This window comes from Heliangelus exortis, chromosome Z, assembly GCF_036169615.1.
Source record: "Heliangelus exortis chromosome Z, bHelExo1.hap1, whole genome shotgun sequence".
In the NCBI taxonomy this organism is placed as follows: Eukaryota; Metazoa; Chordata; class Aves; order Apodiformes; family Trochilidae; genus Heliangelus; species Heliangelus exortis.
In genome coordinates this window covers 13,136,226-13,153,794 of record NC_092454.1, presented here as the reverse complement: position 1 = coordinate 13,153,794, position 17,569 = coordinate 13,136,226, and the positions used below count along the sequence as shown (strand labels likewise).

Genomic DNA, 17,569 nt, shown 5'->3' with positions numbered 1-17,569 from the left:
ATCTTAGAACCAATGAAGTAGTTTTTCCACACGACTCCTAATTGAAGATTATTCTAGGATCTCACCCTTTGGGTAATGAAGGCCAAAAAGCTTTTTAATTTCCACTTTAAATTCAGTCATGGTGCTTTCTGTTCCTTCTTGTGTAAATATTTATCATATGCAAGTTGATTCCTACTTTGTTTTTTGTACCTGAGTAGTTTCTAAATCAAGCTTCTTTTTCCTTACACTGTGTTCTATTGATATCCCACCAACTCCTACCTCCATTGTACGTGCTCTGGATGAATCTTCCTATAAATTTAATGACCAGAATACACTCAGTACTCCAGACAGTCACATTCCTCTGCCTCTATTTCTTCTCTTGGAGTTATGTCACCTAGTATGTCCTAGAGCTGAATTTTAATTGATTTAATTTTTTTTTTCCTTTCGGATGATAATTTCCCATCTCAAATTAGAAATTGCAGTTAATCAATTCACTCTGCTGTTGTGACTTTATAATATTACAGTGTGCCAGGGACAGAACACCTTCTTTAGTATTTGTTACATATCTTGATAGTATTTGGACTGTCTTGTCACCTGCAAATTGCATTGTGTGCATCTTATGGCAATGTCATTCATAAAAATACCAATTGAGACTCATCCAGTCCTTCAGAAACTTACACTTCTATTTTCACAAATGCTAGGATTTAAAAAAAAATATTATCCTCTGCTCAACTATTTCACTTTTCTCATATTAAAGACTCTGTTTTATAAAAGTCTAAAGAGACTAGATCTGTTGTACTTCTGTGGCAAACCAACCCAACCAAAAAAACCCGCAGCCCAAAACAAAGAAAAAAAATCTCACAAAAAACACCAGACAATAAAAAAAGAATTTTTTTTCTGGTGCAATTTAGGTTTCAGAAACCTTTGTTATTCTTTATATTGTTTAAATATATTTTTCATTTTCATTTATTATGAATTCTTTACACTTTCCTTGAAGGTCCTTAGCATTCTTCAGTACAACTGAGATCAGACTAATGGATTATTTAATTGCTTAAATCAATTCCCAAATCTTTTTGAAATTGCTATTTGACAGGCATTATTATTGCTTTCACTAGTTTTAGGTAATAACTTCCCACTTTGAGAGACTTACTAAACATACTTAGTGCTAGGTCTGTAATTTTATGCCATAATTCTGCCACAACTTTGAGATAAAGATTTTATCATTCCCTGACTTTATTACATTAAATTCTTTTAATTTTATTTCTAGTTTAGATATAGACTTTTGTCTTTCCATTTCTTCTGCATAACTGTCCTGAGTTCATCATGACTGTTAGTGAAAATAGAGGTATAGCATTAGTTGCCTTTGGACCTAGGTCTAATTTATCTTTGATGTTGACCAAATCTTTTAGCTAGGAACTCACTGCTTTTCACTGGTCTCTGTTTATATAGCTAAAGAAAATGTTACTGTATCTTTTCAGTTCTTCTTCAAGATGTAACTCAGCTGGATTTTGGAAAGTTCCTACTATATTGTCCTCCTTCATGACCTCCACACTTCAGCTGTTTCTAATTGATGCAGCATTAACCGGTAAATAATATCTGTTCAAAATTGTCTGTGGGGTCAATAGAAAGCAATTAGGCTATGGAAATACACATTATAGATTTCACTGGATCTATAAAGTCCTCCTTTAAAAAAAAAATAAAATAATGGTTTACAGTTAAGGTCAAGACAAGGTTAATGATAGAGGAACCTGGTAAGCAACATAGAAAGAATATTCCTATGCACTCCTATCATAGGTGGCAGGAAGTCACCTGTTCCAAACTTCTGCACATTTCTCACATGACATTCTCAAACATCTTCCAGTCTTTGCACAGGTGATGCATACCTCATCATCTTCCAGTTTTAGATAATATTATTTTTGAAAAGTAAGTTCTGTATTGACTCTAATGAAGCTTGCTGTAGACTTTTGAATCTGACATTTTGAAAAAAAAATTTTTTTATTTGCTGTGCAAGATATTTTCTTCACTTCCCATAGCAAATATGGAGACAATATGGTTGAAAACAAAGCACAGGCTTGATTGGTTTCGGGTTTTTTTGCTAGCTGGCAGCATACATAAGATTTGTTTCTACTGGAAGCATAATTAGTAGTATTCCTAAAGAAAATGCTGTTACAATTTCATAGTTTGTTATATTTCAGTTGGAAATAACAAAACATTTTTACCTGTTTAAAGCAAGCTTCCACCAGATTTGGAGGGAACATATTTCTGAAAAAAAGAAGGAAAACAACATAAGAGGTAATAAGACTATAGTAATATCTTAAGTAGAAGGAACAGCTAATAAAGGAATTGATAAACTAATTTTCAAAGGAATCCTAAGGCAAATAAATAATAATGTGTACAGTGAGTAGAGCTTGGCATATAGGATTGGCCTGGTTAACTTTGTCAGGATGAAATGTAGTAGGGCTGGATAGTTCTTGGTAATTGCAATCCCTGTATTCAGTATGGTATAGCAGATGTGGTTATAGAGCAGAATATTTGCTAAATTATCAAATGAAGCTCTGTGGGTCAGTGCTGGCTTTTAATTTTGTGTTTATTAATGCTTTTAGAATCCAGATTAACAAAGTTACTAATATGTAATGTATTTGTACTTTATAGTTTTTGCAGTCATGTAGCCTAGTACCTCAGGACATTCATTAGTAAATTTTTGGGTTCCTATCAAAAAATTAGATTAAAAAAAAGAGAATTACTTATGAAGTTTGAGCATTCCCTAATAGTATAATTTTCACATATAATTATATATGTGTGTATGTAATTTTTCTGTGAGGGTTTGTTTGATTGCTCTCCAGCATGGTGACATTTCTGAGGGAATTAGAAGCAGCCTAACTGAATAAATCTTGAGGAATCTGAGTGCAAACCTCTTCATGGGTCTTTCTGAAGTCTCCCTTCCTGGCAGCATGACTCTTGGAGGCCTTTCTCCATGTCTCTGGCTTCTCCAAATGGGTTAGTGGAACACAAAATTTTGGTGGCTTTACCTGTGGAAAAGCTCCCGAGTTCAAAACCTCAGCTTCCCTACTCCCTGGAATACATCTGTGACATATTAGCTCTACAAAAGAGGCATTGCAGAGGCTCTGATCAAGGAGAAAACAAGATTTTATACCTGTGCCCCTCTGTCTCAAGCATTTAACTTGCTTTTTTCTGAAATTTATTTCACACCTTTTTCTGAAATTTATTTCACATCCTTATAATTTAACAAGGTCAGTAGATGCACATATATTGGCAGCTACAATTAAAAATTAAGATGAATCAGGGATTCAAGTAAAGTGAGGAAACTGCCAGAGCTGGAAGTAAAGGAAAGCAGAGGAATTTGGTAATAAAGATTGTGCTATGGAAGGAGAGCAAAAGACCCATGCAGATAGCAGAACAGAAATATTTCTTTTGTGCGTAGAAGAATCTTTCTTTGAATATTAAAAGCAGTTTCTTCCCTTGCAACAGCTTGTTTTGAAAATAAGTCCATGTATTCTGCAGTTTTGTAGGGGTTACAGATATTGGTATCACATAGTTGAAAGAAATTAGGCTAGTTTATGCAGTTACTGTCTAAAGTTGTCTGGTTTTGTTCTTGTGTGAACCTAAATGTTATCATTGCTACTGGTACAGAACATGTGCAATATCATAGCCATACCTGATTAAATCAAGAAAGGCATCTGCTGCTGTCACTTGCACAATTTTGCCTTCTCTGTGCATGTTTTCTTTAGTACCTTTCCCAGGGTGGATGATGACCACAATGATTATACCAATCAGAACAGCAATGATCGTAGTACTCATGTAGTAGACTACTGCTCGGACTCCCATCTTCCCTGAGGCTTTACTATCCAGGGCAGCAATTCCTAGTAAATTTAAGCACAAGGACATTCACCTCATACAGTGAAGAGTATAAACTCATCATGATGAAAATGGTATTGTGGGAAGAGTTTTGATGACCAGTACATTCAAAGCTACCCAAGGTAAGCTGGCACTCTTTTGCAGCTCATCCTGTCCCTAATGCTTACCACATAATTTGCTATTATAAGAGTTACAGCTTTCTGTGCTTTGATAACACCCTCTTAAAAGCAAAGATTACTGGTCTGATGCAGTGTGAAACTCCCTCTATTCCAGTGAGCTGGTTCACATTTTTTGACTAGCATATTTACTGAGATCTGAAAAATGTGCTTTAGAAATGTGCTGTTCCAAATTTGTGATAGTAAGAAAGAAAACAGAGTACTCTCAAAAAACACTGATAATGTTTGCTACAGTTAATGTATGTGAAGAATTTTTATTCAATCCCGAATGAAATGACCTGTTTACCTCTGTCCCAAGCCATGGGAATTTAAACCAGATCAAATACTGTTAGTTTATTTCAGAAAATCTTTACTATTGTATGATTAAGAATTCAGAGTATTTTACAAGCTTTGCAAACCTTGAGCCATTAATCCTAATTCTTGGCTCATCTTAATGCATCTGATCTAATTTGATGGTGTGAGGGTGCTCACGATGGCATCTGCTTAAGTTTTTGTTCATCAGGTTGCACTGTATTTTTTATAAGAACGTGCAGTTCAGCAAGGGAAAGAGCTCTGAATCTCTGAGAAGCAGAGTCTCATGAGGACTGTCATAAATGGAAATGCTCTTTCTCCTTCCATGCAGGCCTTAAAACACCCCTTTGCTCCTTCTCCTTAAAATTTCAGGTAGTCAATAACTTCCCCATACTTCATTTGGGGGACTACATCTTCTGCCTCAAAACAGTACTGATGCTTCTTGTTGGAATCAAACTTTTGAAGTGCAAAATGATATAATAAAAGGTCAGCAAAGGATCACTTTGGCTTATGATCTCCCCCTGAGGGGCCCTGTATGGCACCATCTAATCCAGATTCCTTCCCACAGAGATGTAGATGCTATTTTTGAACATATAAAATAGGAAAATTGATCACCCTCTGCTCTGGGTACCTATCTAAGAGAAAAAAACACTTTAAAAAAGGCAACAGGATTGCGCAAATACAAATAATATGGAAACATAAAACCAGAATAATGACCAGGCAAAATTAAATGTTTTCTTGAATAATTGCAGATAATTGCAGGTACGTCTCTCCATATTCTAAAGGAGGAAATATGTGCTACTGGAGTTACAGTGAAAGTACTGTTAATCACTGATGTAACTGGGATCAAGGCTGTGTTCCAGGCTCTGATCAAATCTTCAAAGTATAAAACCAATCACATGCTTCATACTTACCCTTTCATTTCAGCTACTCTTTGCCTGTCCTCTCAGCAGAAGCCATTAGAGACAGGAAGATTTGTACCCACAAAATGAATTGTAAAGGAAGATCACTAGATTTGCACCCTGAACTGCTTGATTTTCATGTGCCATTTTAGTGGAAGAACAAAATGTTACTACAACAGTAAGAAACTGAAAATGGAAACCCAGCATTGGAAGCACTCGGTCCTTCATTTCTCTGCTCATATTTTCCACCTGTGAAACTGGATTATCATGCTTGTGGTAAGTTTACATTTATGTTTTGAAATTCTGTGAGGAAAATGGTAAATACTACTAAGTAACAAATAGTTATCTTTCCAAATAGGAGATATGTTCTATAGCCTTCTTGTTGGTGGGTGGAGGACTTTTTACTTTTCAGAGTCCCCAAAATAATGCAAGTACAATTAACCAATACAGTATTATTAACCAATAAAAATAAAGTTAATAATTTTTGGAGATCCTCAGATCTGCTGCTGAGTTGCATAATGTTTTTCTCAGACAGCAATTCTTACAAATAATGTTTTAAAAATATCTGTAACTTAAAATTAAGTGTAATTTCAAAAAAATTAAAAATGAATGCATGCATACTCATCCAGTCAACTTTATATATTTTTATAGTTGTTCTAGGTTCTTACTTGCCATTTCTAAGGTAGCAACAATGGGTGGTATATATTTTCACTTCAGCTAAGATCATCTTTAAATTTGATTTACACCATGAGCCTGAAAAAGTTAACTTGTAAAGTTAGATAGCAAAATTTAGAAATGTCTGGATGTTAAATCAATAATTTCCCAGTATTCTGCCCTTCCCGGGTAATAGATTCAGTACCAGATGCTGAGCTCTGCCAGGCTACAGGGCTCACTGGCATAACACACTTACTGTTCTAAAGAAGCCTGATCTTTGTACTCCACACTCAAGTCTAGGTTGAATCTCCTACACTCCAGAAATCTCTAGGAGTCAGTGTAGGGCACAATTTAGCACATAAGATTGCTGAACTGAGTGATTAGAACCTGTGACCCTACTTCTTTATTGGACTGATTCTGGGATTGAGTGGTGAACCATGTTCAAGTGGTGTGTCAGAGGGCAAGTCATACTTTTCTCTTGACAAGCTGCTTACCAGCTTAGTTTCCTATTATGCACTATAGTTGTGTCTATGTGGCCTCTTATTTTAGCTTGCTCAGTCTCATTCCTGTTCTTCCTTATCATATAAATGACTTCTCATCTTGAAAGTAGGGAAGAGAAATTTGCCTCTTTTTTAGCTTTTACTTCCTGTGGCATGTATAGTAGCAAGCATTCAAAGAAGAGGTCTGATAGTTCTAAATATGAACAAAAGCTTTATGAGGAGGATGCGAGTTCTCACCTCAGAGGGCCCTTACTGTGGAGCTGCTAGGCAGCCTTCTTTCTACTGAAGTTATTGGGAACTCAGTGAACTCTCAAGAGGGACATTTGGTACTGTGCAGGACGAAAACTGCAAAAGCACACCAATAAAAAGAAGTATATTTAAAAAAAAAAAAAAATCAGATCTGTTTTTAAAACACGAGAAACTGAAGTGGTTTGTTTTCTTTGCATTTTAAGATGTTGACGAGATTTCTCAGAGCTGAATGGGTCTCTGGAAGAGTCCTTAATGGAGAGGCAATAAAGCTGGCTCCAAAGCTTTCATGTGTCACAGACCATTGTACCCTTGGTGTGTCCTTTCACAGTCAGCCAGAAAATCTCCCATTGTCCCACGGGAGATGTTTGTGCCCCTTTCATCCTGCTTGCTGGTCTCCCCTCCACACTGCTGCTGGCTCCAGCACCTCTGCCTCCTCTTTTCCCTTCCCCTTCCCCAGGGGGCCTGGGAAACTTCGCTGTGCCACCGGTCCCCAGGCAGGGGGATGCCTTGAAGTTGTCAAGGAAACCTGGAGCAGAGCTCCTGTAATTTCTCCCAGCGTGTGTGTGCACATAACATGAATGGGAATGATTTTTCAAGTATTGATGGGGAGGGAGGAAGGAAAGAAGGGAGGAAGGGGAATGAAGAAAGGAGGGGGCAGGAGTAAGTCTGTAAAACTGAAAACAAATGCAAGCCCTTACCCCGGTACTCTTGCTTCACCTACTCTTTCCCTCTCTCAACAGTAAGTGAGGAATCAGTCACACTCTGGCTTGAATAAAGACGTGTCAGGGCAAAAAGCAGAGCACTACATTGTTCTTTAACAAAGGTATTGGAGAGGAAATGAAAATGTTTTAAGGATGTAGGAAAGGCAGCAAGAAAGTAAGTAGTGTGACTGCAAGAGAAGAAGAGAGAGAAAGGATGCAGGCAAAAGAGAAGAAAATCTAGTTTGGGCAACTTTTAAAAAATTCTGAACTGTGAATCTGATAGTTCTGATTGTTCATTTGAATTGCTTATGGTTCTGTAAAGTAAAACACACCAACTTTTCTGAATAGCTTTCAGAATGTCTGGCTTTGTGTCATTTAAACTATTTTGTACTTAGATTATATGGAATTCTAGAATTTACAAATCTAGAGTTTCTTCTATTGTTATTTATTTTCTTGACATAGCAATCATGCTCTACATAATGGAGTCCCTGCCCATGAAGGGATGTTGGAACTAGATGATTTTTAAGATCCCTTCCAACCCTAGCCATTGATGATTCTATCATAATCTATGTGTAATCTTGAATTTAACTAGGGCACAGTGATGCCTTACAAGTAGTAAGATTAATTTCCTTTTAGTTTTCCTAAAACAAACAAGCATACAAACAACAAGAAGAAAATCTAGTGATTTTATAATTTGTCAAATGAGACTGCCACTGAGGCAGGGGGCATGCATGTGAGTGTATGTGTATATGAAGTATTTTTTGCTGTCTTTTAAGAACTTCTGGAAAAAATGAGACCTTCATGTTTTTGCTTTCCTATACTAAAATTCTTGTGCCTGTAACAAAAGGCTAACATTTTGCCCACAATATTTTTAACTTTTGGTTTATTTAAGATTACTTTTGATGAGTAATGATGAAAGTTTTAAATATAGAATCAAAGGGACCTACAACCATCATCTCATCCAATGGCCTGACCACTTCAGGGCTCTCAAGAAAGTATGTTATTAAGGGTATCGTCCAAATGCTTCTTTACACTTACAGGCTTGGGGCAACCACCACCTCTCTAGGAAACCAGTTTCAGTGTTTGACCACCCTCTTGTTAAAGAAAAACTTCCTAATGGCCAGCCTAAACCCACCCTGGTGCAGCTTTGAACTGTCCCACTGGTCCTACTACTAGATCCCAAGCAGAAGAAGCTCAGCACCTCCCTCTCCACCTCCCTTCTTCAGGAAGTTGTAGAGAGCCCTAAGGTCACTCCTCAGCCTTCTTTTCTCCAAACCGGACACATCCGAAGTCCTCAGCTGCTCCCCCCACTACAGCAGCAACTCAGCTCAGTTTGAGAGGAGCCACAGTTTCAGAGCCCTGGTAAAGAGCCTGTGACAGGAGTCTGCCATCTGTGGGCATATGACTGAAAGACTCCAAGTCAGAATACTGCAGAGATGTAGTGACATGATGTTGCAAACATATAAAATGATGAACCAGTTCTGAACGAGCGTGTAGAACAAACTGGGCATTCTAGTTATCATATATATTGACTACTGAAAATAAAACAGAGATATTTTGTGATAGTTATTAGTTTTTTTCCTTAGTCCATGTACTAGAACTTAATTGACTCCACTTCCTTCCTGATGTAGGTTTATATAAATTTCTTTTAGATGTTTTGGACTCAGTCTTTAAAAATAAAACATCATGAACAGAGCATCTTTTTCTTGCTGATTATTTTCCTGTTAATTTTTTATAGTCTCTTCATTAGGAAATTACAGTTGCTTGTTAAGGACTCCTATGGTGGAACAACAATAATGGTAACTGTTGACTCAGGAGTGCTGCCCTAATTTTGTTTCTTTAAGGCTGTCTCTCACTCTCCTAATGAAGCAGTCTTAAATGGGCTACTCCCGACCCCCTGCATCCAGCAAGCACTGTGTGATGAGTAAACACTCAGTGTGAGACCATGAGAACAATCTCTTTTGTGTATGTTGATGAGGATTTGTGAAAATGAATAACACTGTGCAAGGTCATGGTAAAATATGCTGACAGAAAAATTCTAAGGAAAAACACTAGTTAGGCAGAGACAGTGGAAGTATCGCCCGAGTTTAATTAACATCATTAAGCTCTAGAGCTTTATTCTGACATCTGCTGAGCGTGTCCAGAAATAAAAGTTAAATAATTTTAAAAGCTTTGGCAATTGAGACATTCAGAAGGTCAGGTCCAAACTAGATTAATATTTTTAATATCAGTAAAAGAAAAAGATTGCAAAGAAAAAAAAGCTAAATAACATTTTCAAAGAACTGTATGCACTGGTGAAGTTAATGAATGTTAAATCAATACAGCTAATGACTCTCTGAAGCCACATAAGATATGTGCTTGAAATATAGCTCTGTACACCTTTTTGCCTGAACTGATGGGACCAGCTGACCCCTAATGTCAGTTGAACTTATCCTTATTTGAATACAGAAATTTAAATAATGAAATTAAATGTTCTATTAATTTTTACGATCACAGAAAATATCTCACAGGAAAATAAGTAACCGTCTTTGATCCAAAATTGTTTCACCAAGATTAAGCCAAGCTAACTAAGGAAAGTTGACTGTATTGTTAAACTGCTCTTTGGTGGCAGTACTGCTAAAGCAAGTTAAGCATTCCTTATTTACCCCTGCTCATCTGTAAGCTGGTTCTGTTCCAGCCGGGTACCTTAGCAGATACCATCCAGCATTTGATGACCAGGAGAGAACAAGGATATGTGAAAGCACCTGGATTCAGGAGAGCACTGAAGGTCCAAAGCTTCTCAAATGGGCACTGCCTTAGGAAAAGAAAACGGCACAAAGTATATATACTCTTATGAAAATATACACACTAATGATACATGTAAGAAATAAACCACAGAAATAAAGCCTGTGAATCAGGGAAATCACAGACTTTAACAGGAAGGTGGGACCTAACAATCTGCAGAAGAGTGCACGTAAATACTTAAAGAAAGCCCTGTACCTCTCTTTGTGGGTACTTCACTACTACAGTGAGGAGAAAAGTTGTGTATGATAAAAAAAACCCAATGCCTTTCTACAACATGCTACCCTGACCCTGCCATACAAACTTATTTCTGTTATTCATAGAATGATTGTTTTGAATTTCCTAAATGTGTATGCTGGATATGAATGGTATGAATGGAAGTTTCAAAAACTTCCATTCTGAAAGCTTTTGCATGTGTAAAAGTGATGCAAACTGAACATTGTATTCTATCTTTTCCCTTTACTCCACTCTTGTGACACCCCACCTGGAATACTGTCTAGTTCTGGGACCACCAAAACAGGAGGTGGACACAGACCCCTTCAAGCAAGTCCAGAGGAGGGCCAAATGATGATCTGAGGGCTGGAGCACCTCTTCTATGAAGACAGACTGAGAGAGTTGGGGTTGTTCAGCCTGGACAACAGAAGGCTCTGGGGAGACCTTTTAGCACCTTCCAGAAGAGGGTCTACAAAAATGCTGGGGCGGGGCTTTTCACATGGGTGTGTGTGACAGGACAAGGGGTTATGGTTCTAAATTGGAAGAGAGTACATTTAGGTTAGACATTAGGAAGAATTCTTTAGTGTGAGGGTGGTGACACACTGGTACAGGTTGCCCAAGAAAGTTGTGGCTGCCCCATCCCTGAAATGTTGAAGGCCAGGTACAATGAATGGGCCATGGAGCAACCTGGTCTGGGAGGTGTCACTGCAGGGTGCTTGGAGCTAGATGATCTTCAAGGTCTCTTCCAACTCAAATCACTCTATGATTCTCTGATTCCATTGGTCCCATATTTCTTGATGGAAACAGTGTAAAAATAAGCTAGGAAATTGGTATAATGTGTGCTATCTTCAAATACATTTCCTCCGTCCATTTTCATCTGTTGCTAAGGGAAAGTGCTTGTTACTGACCATTTTTTTTCATCCTTTCTCTTCTTGGCTACAAACACATGGTCTCCTAGTCACAGTTTAGTCATTAGAGGGAAATTGTGAAGCCTGAAGCCATGGTAAGATAATATCAGGACATCACTGACTGGTATAAGTGACGGAGTCCAAATAATCTCTAGTGGCTTTACAGTGATATTTTTTTTACTTTTCAGTTAACCATAGGACAACAACAACAAAGACAAAAACAACAAAGACTGTTATATTGTTATTCATCACTGATGGGTATTCACTCTTTCAGTGAAATAACCTCCTTTTATGAAACTTTGCTTAGTTTCAGTTTATCAGAATTAATTATCTTACAAAAAGTGTTACAGCAATGTATACCAGAAAATATTTCCTAGGACATAAAATACAGCATTCTGATATAGCAGGCAAATATATTATAGAGTCTTGGTTAAAAATTTATTGAGCTTGAGGTTGAAATCAGTTATTATTTTCAGCCTAATTATCTCAAGGTTGGATATTCCACAGCCTTGCTCAGTTCTTTTGTTTCCATGCATTTTTCATTCTTTAAAATTCTCTCCTAATGTATTAGAAGAGTGTCAGTCAGAGAGGGCAGGTAACAAGTCCATAAAACTCCCCAGACTGTGCTTATTGTTGCTAGACAAGTTATAGACACCAAAGTATTACATCACCCAGTAAAATGAAGTATGCAAATACGGTAAAATTAGATGTTGCATTTATTGAGTGTCAGTGATATTTGCATTACTACTATCATATTCTTGCAGGAATATACACTACAGTTCTGAAAAGTACAGTTGATTTACTCTTCAGGTTTGCAAGATAATAGAACACATTTGGAGAAGCACTAGGAAAGTACATTTCCTGAAACTCACATCTGCCTGAGAAGGACCCTGCTGTGGGTCTGTTTAGATACCCATTTAACTCTTCGCATTATTCCATCTTTTGCTCACAGTATTGGAATGTGCCAAACAATATGCTTTTTGAAGGGAAACCGGGGAGTAATTTATCTTCTTTATGTGTGCTAAGCAGAGCAGGAGGGAGAGGCAAGCAGGGATTCACAGCAAGCCATGGAGCAGTGATTAGTAACAGCTGACAGTCTCAAACCGAGACTCTTTCTTTGGTTACCTCATTGTAATAACAGAGTACAAAGGACTGACTGTCTTCAAGCCAAGAATCAGAAACCCAGGAACACAGAAAATAGCAGCTCACAATTTTTTTTTTTGGTAACAAAACACTGCTTCTACCTGCACAGTGCAATTCTAAAAAGACATCCTTTTATGTCAAGATATTTGGACTAAGCTTTCCTGAAAATGGGATTCTTCTGTTGGGCATAATGCTGCTTATTTTCTGTCTGAGGAATGAAAAAATGAGCACATTTGCTCATGAAAAAGCACAATGTTGCATGGTAAATTATTTCCGTTTAATTAGGAAAAAAGCTCATTTTGTAGCTGATAAACCAAAGCACATTAAGTTAGCTTGACTCCTACAGGACAAGTTGTTACAAAACCGAAATAAATATACTAGTAGTTGTAAGACTTCTACTTCATCAAAGATTAAAATATGAATATTCACATATTCTTGAACATATTCCTGAAAATATCTACTTCAAACATGAAACATGCTGTATCCTGGCAGAGAATCTTTATACTTCTGCCTTCTCGATGGTATGAAGCACATTACATAGTGCTCCGTAAAAATGCATTATTCAGTATCTTAAAATACACATGGAAGCTTTTAATCTCCTGAAATGCTGGTCTGAGCTTTGGTAGACTGTGCCTGGAATGCTTAAAAAACGCTTTTTTTTGTGTCTGCAGCACTTTTTAAACAACATTCCACAAATGTACAGTTATTCTGTTATCTGACCGACTGTATAACACGTGATGACGCTGTAAACTATTTACTATGCTAAATCACCCCTGATCTACTTTAGCTGCAACTGAAAAAAATAACGACATACTTGACAATAAGGATTTGAGACTAAAAGTATCTGTAAAGACACAGTAGTGAATAGTGCAATCTAATGTAAACACGGATTTGCTTTTACATCTTCAGTATGTGACATTCCTGAAGAGACACTTGGGTTGAATTGCTAGAAAAGTCAACATAAATCTAGTCAGAGACGTGCAATATTTAAAGAATGGAAAATTAATGTTGCCTGTTTAAAAAAAGATAGAGATGTATCTCTCTGTGTGCAAAATGACGTAGGTTTTCAGATATCGGATTATATTGATCTGATCACTCAAATGAAACAAATGTAATCCCGTATTGTTATTCTTCACTGAAACTGTCAATAGTAGAGTCTATTGAGTGATACTGTCTTTTATTTGGATGACTGTCCACTAGGATTTGACACAAATTAGTTTTACAGACTTTGTGCAGCAGTCATCACTTGAAAATGAGTTTTGCTCAGTTAGATATGACCCAACTAAGATTTGAACCAATGATAATGTTAGTAATGTATCTGGCAACAATCTGGCCTTTGGATATCTGCTTAGAAATTTAATTTTAGCACATTTTTTAAACCGAAGATCTTCTTTCTTTGCTAATTCAGCAATATTCATGTAGTTAAAACAAAACAAAACCAAAACCAAAAAACAGTGTGACTTTGTCTTTGAATATGTTTAACAAGACTTGAGTTACGTGTAGTTACTTCAGCAACTGACCACTCACTAAAGAATTCTGTGTATTAATTTTTTTTGTAGTAGTTATTATCTATCCTTGTACCAAGTTAACAAATAATCAAAATTGTTTTCTCTTTTTTTTTTCCCTCTTTTTTTTTTTTTTTTAAAAAAAATCTTTTAATTGACACCATACCGATTGATTAATCTGTGTCCAACTTAAAAGTGAAAAATTTTCATTTTGCTTTCAAGCTAGTGCTTTATTCATCTGCTGCTGTTTTATTCATTGATCCCTCAGATAATTTATCTGACCTGCTCATGGAGCTGTCGTTTTCCTTTTTGTCTATGATACCCACACCCTGCTGGTGTTTAAATGTTCTTGTAATCCTTTTAATTTATTGCACTCTTTTCCACGTGCCAGGAACTTTTTTTTCCAGTTTGTACTATTTTGCAACAATATGTATGTTCTGGGGGGCTGTTCTTGATGGTTTCACACTTGGTTCACTGTCTTACACCTCAAGTATAATTTTAATTTCCACCAAGTTGTAGTGCTATCCACATTCACATGAAACAGTATAAATCAGCTTGAATGGAGTTCCATGCTGTTGTTGCTATCCTGCTCCCCATGTTGATGTAAAATCAGCTCAATTATTTATGACAGTGAAGTCAGCAATGTCGACATAACACCTTCTCCACTTGGGGAAGTTTGTCCTGAAAGGCACTGGCCACAGTACTGTATTGACTTTGGTGCTGGACCTACTATAGTGGAGCCTCAGTCCTTCCAATAGTTTTGTTACAAATAAATTGCAGCACTGCAGAGTATCATCTACCCCTGTCAAAAGGAAATGCATGGAACTCTTGCATGTCTTTAAGTAATTATTTGCACTATAAGTTGAACAACAGTAACTAATTTGATAATACAGAGTGCCTTCAGATTCACTTTTTTTGAAGAATCACATTAACTGGGATTTGATAAGGAAAATCCTGCATGTAAAGTTTTACATGGCATTAAAAATAATTAATCTTATACCTACTAAACTAGAAACAATCTGAGACTTCCTTTATCAAGTACAGCAAAGTCTTCTAAAGAGTATGGGATCTGATGCCAACATGACACAGACATTTTTTAAATTTCTGAACCAGCAGTCTTTTAAAACAGCAATTATAATACATAAGTTAACATATTAACAATAGTTAAGGAGCATTTAAAAAATTTTTTTCAAGAACCATAGGAGTAAGTAATAATTTAATTGCATACTAATCCCCTCCTGGTATTTAATAGGTAACAATCAAACCAAATTCAGGAAAAAAAACTTCCTAAGAGAGCTCCTCTGGTAATATACCATATGAATACTAAGGGGTCATTACCTTAGCTGCAATTAGTCTATTACATTTTAAATTATCGTTGTAATTTAGGTTCCTTTTTTTCACAATACAGTAATGATGTTAAGGCTGTTCTGAGAACTCATTATGAAAGTGTGGAATTGGAGTTTCATGTGAAGAGGCTTTTGTTTTCCTCCTTTTCTCTCCTTTGTTTCAGTGACCTCTTGAACTTTGGGTCACTGATTCAGTTACAGCCTTGCAACATCAAAGCTGTGTGTTTTTTACTTTGTCTTTGTCCTGTTTACAGACTTGTAGGAGGCAATGGAAAGAAGTTAAGATTTCCCCTGGAACGCCCGACAGTAGCAATCAGTGCTTTTAATTATTTTATTAATCTTTTTCTGGGCTAGTACAATGCTAACTGTGGCTGAAAAATAGGCTTTGGCTTCCACAGTTCCAGTGTTATACAGTTGCAGGCTTGCAGGCGAGTTTGAGGATATAAATTTCTATGAGATGTCTGAGGTACCAAAGAAAATATCAGCTGATTTTAAATTAAACAGATGAGAGGGAAGACTTGGGTTCTGTTTTGTTGCTTATTTTTAAATTTTTTTTTTAAATAAAAATCAGTATTGTTATTGAACTGTGATGTTCTGCAGGCGCTTTGCACAGCTTCATTCTCTTTGAGACAGATATTAACCAAGCTTAGTAAGATACTGTTTTCTAACTTTGTTTTCAGAGTTTGGGGAGTTAAGGCATACTGCAATTGGAACTATTGAACAAAGCTGATTTTCAGTACAATAATGTATTTGTAAATGAAATAGCCACTCATTAGGTCGATTCTTGACCAAAACCTATTTTTCTCTAGCTCTGAAAAGAAACTACATTCACTGTAGGATCTCTGATATTATCTACGCATTCAGATCTCAGTTAGAAGTGGGTGGTCAGAATAAAGTAAGTATTTAGCTTTTGTGTATGAGTGAAGAGAAAATAAGAGAGCTGTTTATGGAGGAAAGAATCAGCATCTATATGCTAATTCTTGTGCAAATAGTGTATATCTGCTGCTGTGCTTATTATGCTTTTCTTTTTCTTATTTACCACCTCTAAGGACCTAGGTATAGTTATCTGAGGATGAAAAGGTTTCAAAAAACATTAATTCTGTTTAAGTATATAATTATTACAAACTGCAGGCTGATCTTAAAAATGTGTTTAAGTGTAGCGTCTAAATAAATCTTTTTGTTGAGATACTTTCTGTAGAAAACACTTAAAAACTTATGATATGCTTTAAGCCATTTCTACCCTTCAGTATAATAGAAAAGATGAATATTGCTTACAGATTAATAGCAGATCTATTAACTCTAATGACTTTAGAATTACAACCGTGATGTCCAAATACTGAAATACCCTAAAATCCAGTATTTTTTTCAAATCAGTTCTATTTGTAATGTAACTCTTGAACATAGTTGTGATCTATTTTTGAGTTCTTCTTCAAAACCCAGGTCCAGGAATTAATTTTCCTTTGGTACCTGACTCCCAGACATGATAGGTCTTTAAGAATGACATTATTATCTGAAAGCTTCTGTTGACACGAGAGCTGAGCAGTCTACTCTTTTCTTGTATCTTTCTTACTCAGTATTGGAAATGAATTACTATTCAGTTGTGTGAAACTGTAAAGAACTTATATTATGATATGAATAATGAGATTTTTTATTTTGCACAAGGCTTTCTGTATTCCAGGAACTTATACTTTTCTTTGTAGATTAGCGTTGTATATGTAGTTTTAATGGCTCCTGCAGAGAAAAAGGTGCTTTCAATATGCTGTCAAGAGAAGGAATAAATGGAACTTCTGTATCTGGTGAGCTGAGGAATCAAATTTTGAAAGCCTGCCACCCCAGACAATATTCTTGCCATTCTGCTAGATGTAGCTGTCTTCACAAAAGCAGGAATTGGAACTTTGTGGTGTACTAAACTGCTCTGTTTCACTAAGGGTAGAACTTCTGGGGAATCTGTGTTTCTACTGATTGTTCGTCTTTCAGATGGAAATGCCATGCTTTACAGTGAAGAGGTCTTGGCCAAGATCAGAAATGCTAAACTTTGTTTACTTGAGAAATACTGAGAGAGGTGACTCAAGAAAGGTCAACCTTGAGAGCAAGTAGGGGCCTGTAGGAATTTCTTTTTCCCTGTTCCTGGAATTCAGCTACCACTTGCTACATTCCAGCGTAACAGCTGGGACTGGTATGGATCAGTGGCATCATTCAGTCAGACCTGAGAAGATCAAGCCCCAAGGAGAATCAAAGGTAAAAGGCCTTGTGTAAATGGGGGCAAGTGTCATCAGGATGGTCTAAGTGAAGTATCCTGAGGCAAAGAAAAAACTTGCACTAACAGGAGTGTCTGGATGAAAGGA

At 36.6% G+C, this 17,569-nt stretch overlaps 1 protein-coding gene across 1 annotated transcript in view; it reads right to left on the bottom strand.

Annotated features, from left to right (window-relative positions):
• SLC1A3 (solute carrier family 1 member 3) overlaps positions 1-17,569 on the bottom strand; it is a 62,900-nt gene that overhangs the window by 15,630 nt on the left and 29,701 nt on the right. The window contains exons 4-5 of the mRNA XM_071732162.1: positions 3,656-3,860; positions 2,199-2,241 (exon numbers count right to left, since the gene is read on the bottom strand). Of these exons, the coding sequence (XP_071588263.1) occupies positions 2,199-2,241; positions 3,656-3,860 (248 nt within the window). The remainder of the gene's footprint in view (positions 1-2,198; positions 2,242-3,655; positions 3,861-17,569) is intronic.